The sequence below is a fragment of the Poecilia latipinna genome, unplaced genomic scaffold (genome assembly GCF_001443285.1).
Source record: "Poecilia latipinna isolate Pla-1442-1.1 unplaced genomic scaffold, P_latipinna-1.0 Scaffold613, whole genome shotgun sequence".
In the NCBI taxonomy this organism is placed as follows: domain Eukaryota; kingdom Metazoa; phylum Chordata; class Actinopteri; order Cyprinodontiformes; family Poeciliidae; genus Poecilia; species Poecilia latipinna.
Window position 1 is genome coordinate 143,869 of NW_015113229.1, and position 3,326 is coordinate 147,194.

The window sequence follows — 3,326 nt, forward strand, 5'->3', positions numbered from 1 at the left end:
AAAGCATTTATAACCCCCCCCAAAAAAAAAAAAAAAAAACAAAAACCAAAAAAAAAAAAAAAAAAAAAAAAAAAAAAAAAAAAAAAAAAAAAAAAAAAAAAAAAAAAAAAGTAGAAAAGTTTTAATGCAAAAAGCGCTGCTGACCAAAGGAACCATCTGGTTTTTAATTTTTTTTTTCTTTGCTGTTTCTTTCCATGAGCATCTTGATTGATGTAAAATTATACAAAAGTGTAATTGTTTTAGAAGGTGTATGTCCTAAAGCTAATATATAATTTCATCAGTTTGTCACCTTAAAGTGAAGAATGCATGAAAGGCCCAGACGTAAACAGGATCAGATTTTGAAGTTGCCTTTTTAAGGACCAGACGTTAATCAGAATTAGGCGGCGTGGCATAACGCGAAGCAGACCAGAAATCCACAGCGATGTAAACATGGCTGGCACAATTATTATACATTTATTAAATGAAATCATCATCTGAAACAATATTTTGTATTTCTAGTTATCTTTTTTCTTCTTTTCTAGAAACACAGATTCTCCCTTACGCAAAACTCTGAAAGGGAGAAATACTTTTTTCACAGCACTGTACTAAGGAACATCAAAAATAGAGCCTGGTCCATGTTAATAAGCAATGTTTGATTGAAATTGGACTTGGCTGACCGGGCGTGGGGATGTGGCGAGCTTATGAAGTGGTCCCTTTTTCTTGCACCCAGGATTCCAGATGAAAGACGAAGAGTTTCAGCTGGATTCTGCAGAGAGCAAAAACACTCTTTTAAGCAACATGTTTACTGGTACTGCTCTTTTCATAAGCTTCTTATTGTCTTTGTCATGTACCGTATACGATGCCTCCCTGTCAGATTTTAGCCTGGAAGTAGCTGATGTGGAACAATTGGGAGCTTAGGCGACCCAACCACATGTAGAGCCGGTCCCCCTGTGTGTCGTGTGATCCTCATCCCCCCATTTGTGTTCACCACATTCGTCATGAGACATTTGGCCCCGCTGCATTCCGCACCTCCTCCTTTTGGCTCCTCTGCTTTCCCCTTTCTTTGCCCCCGTAGTTGCTTGCTCTGTGGAGACTCTCTTCTGTGTACTCGTCTGCCTGAGTCGGGTTTTGTTTACACAGACGCACGCGTGCCGTGAGTCTGTGTCGCTGCATAGTGCGTGGGCGGTGTGTGTGTGTGTGTGTGTGTTGTCTTGTGTTTCTCCCGTTATAGACCTCTCATGTTTTCAGCCACTTACATCTTCCCTTTCCAGGTTCTTCGGGTTCTTTTAGCCTCCCAAACACTGGGGACATGTTCTTGAGCATGCAGAGTCTGAATGGGGATTCTTACCAAGGGGCACAAGTCGGAGCCAATGTACAGTCACAGGTAGGATCAACAACCAGGGACAGTTCCTGAGGTGCCACCACAGAGAGCTGTCCTTGTCTTGCCTGTGTACTGAGCCATCCACAGTGCAGTCTGAAGCACGTTAAAACCAAAATAAAAAATAGAAAATAAGGGAAAAAAAAAACAAAACAAAACGCCATGCCGCTCCTGCGAGAGGCAGCTCAAATTACCCAGTGAGGCCTCCCATGCTATCCGACTGTATGAAGTGTTTACTGACTTTTTCGCTTTGGATGGAATATTTTGGCAATCAAAATATAATCCCACCCCACTGCTGCCATGCCAGGAAACAGTTTCCTGGTTCCGAACGTTTTGTGAATGCATTTGGCTTTGACTTGGGCTCTTGGGTTTGGTATTGGGTTTCTTTGGTACAATGTTTCCCCTTTATTTCCTGTGCCGTGTTGCTGTCCTCCTGTCTCATTGTGTTATCGTTTATTGTCAACGTCTTCCATCCTGTGAGTTTTTTTTTTTTTTTTTTAATCAACCTGGAAAGTATTGATTCCTTTAAAGCAGCCGTTACGTATGTGCTTTGTTGCTTTCTTTAATGCTTTGATTATATATATTTTTTTCTTGTTTATCAAACCAAAAGCAATAGCCCAGAACAGAACATCTGAGCATGCTTGTTACATTGGTATGCTTTATTTCTTAAGATAATCTGTTAGCTGTGTTAGCTAGTTAGACCTCTGGCTGTCTTGGGAACCTGTTGTTTTGTTTTGTTTTGTTTTTTTTTTCAAAAGCTTTTGATTAGCACCTCTTGCTTCACCTAGCATGTTTGCAGTCATGTCCGAACTGCAGAAAGACGTACATCTGACCAGTTTCTGCACCTTTTCTGTCCCTCTAGGTGGATACCCTGCGCCATGTTATCAGTCAGACGGCAGGATACAATGATGCTCTAGCAGGAAACACCATGTATAGCCCTCATGGCCTAAACGTAAGTTTAAACTCCAGTGGCTAATGATTAAATCACCTTCTGTAGTTCTGCTTTCCTCCTCAAATACTCTGCGAAACAGTTGGATGACAATATGAAGTTGTTCATCATGGATCATAACCGTTAGCTAACCGATGTGAGTTAATATTACATGAAGACATCAAGAGAGGGAAAATACGACATGCTTACAGGGTTTTAACAAAATCTCACTTTAAAAATATTGAGCTATATCTTTAATATGACATTTTACGTCTATTTGATAAAACTGGAATTGCGAAATTTCATTTTGTTTCCCCCTTTCGATAAACGATCTGTGTAACGTTAGACAACGTGCCCCGTCACTTCATCACCTGAAATTATTGCACTCAGCATCACTTTGTCTCAAAATACGAGTTAGATGGAAAAAGAAAAAAAAAACAAAAAGTATCCCGCTGCATATTCCTCTGCATTTCAGTTGTTTTGAAATGCTTCAGAGAATTTTCCATGGACTTCTCCTCATTATAAAAAGTGAACACGTGATGGCCCGAAGCCTTTTTCAGACATGAATTCCATCTTTCCTGATGAGGTTTGATATGGCGCCTTTTTGTAAAGCAACGCATAATCTGAAGCCATTAGAGTAAAGATTAATTTTCTTGATGAGGGAGGAAGAAGAGTGAGGGAGGAAAAGAGAGAGAGAGAGAGAGAGAGAGAGAGAGAGAGAAATGGTATCCGACAGCTTTCTCTCTGCAGTATATCAGAGCCGCTCCCTTTACATTGTTACTGTATGCCTGCTGGGTAAAATGCATACGCACACACACACGCACACACGCACACACATACTCAAATACCACTTGGAGTTGAGGCATCAAAATAAAATAACACATTTACCTCTTACTGAAAATTACAGGAGGATTTCTGTGAAACAGAATTAGCATGTTTTATGTAAACAAATAGTGGCAGTTGTTTTTTTTTTTTTTTTTTTTTTTTAGAATTAGGTTTTTTTTGTTTTTTTTTGTTTTTATTTTGTTATATCAAATATGA

The 3,326-nt window shown here is 39.6% G+C and overlaps 1 protein-coding gene across 10 annotated transcripts in view; it reads left to right on the top strand.

Moving 5' to 3' along the window:
• The window catches only part of pbx3b (pre-B-cell leukemia homeobox 3b), an 85,242-nt gene that overhangs the window by 76,737 nt on the left and 5,179 nt on the right, over positions 1-3,326 (top strand). For 4 of the 10 annotated variants that reach the window (XM_015043033.1, XM_015043035.1, XM_015043034.1 and 1 more), the window contains 3 exons: positions 710-787; positions 1,251-1,363; positions 2,220-2,309. In XM_015043033.1, coding sequence (XP_014898519.1) covers positions 710-787; positions 1,251-1,363; positions 2,220-2,309 — 281 coding nt within the window. The remainder of the gene's footprint in view (positions 1-709; positions 788-1,250; positions 1,364-2,219; positions 2,310-3,326) is intronic. The other 6 variants (XM_015043037.1, XM_015043038.1, XM_015043039.1 and 3 more) reach the window with 2 other exon arrangements.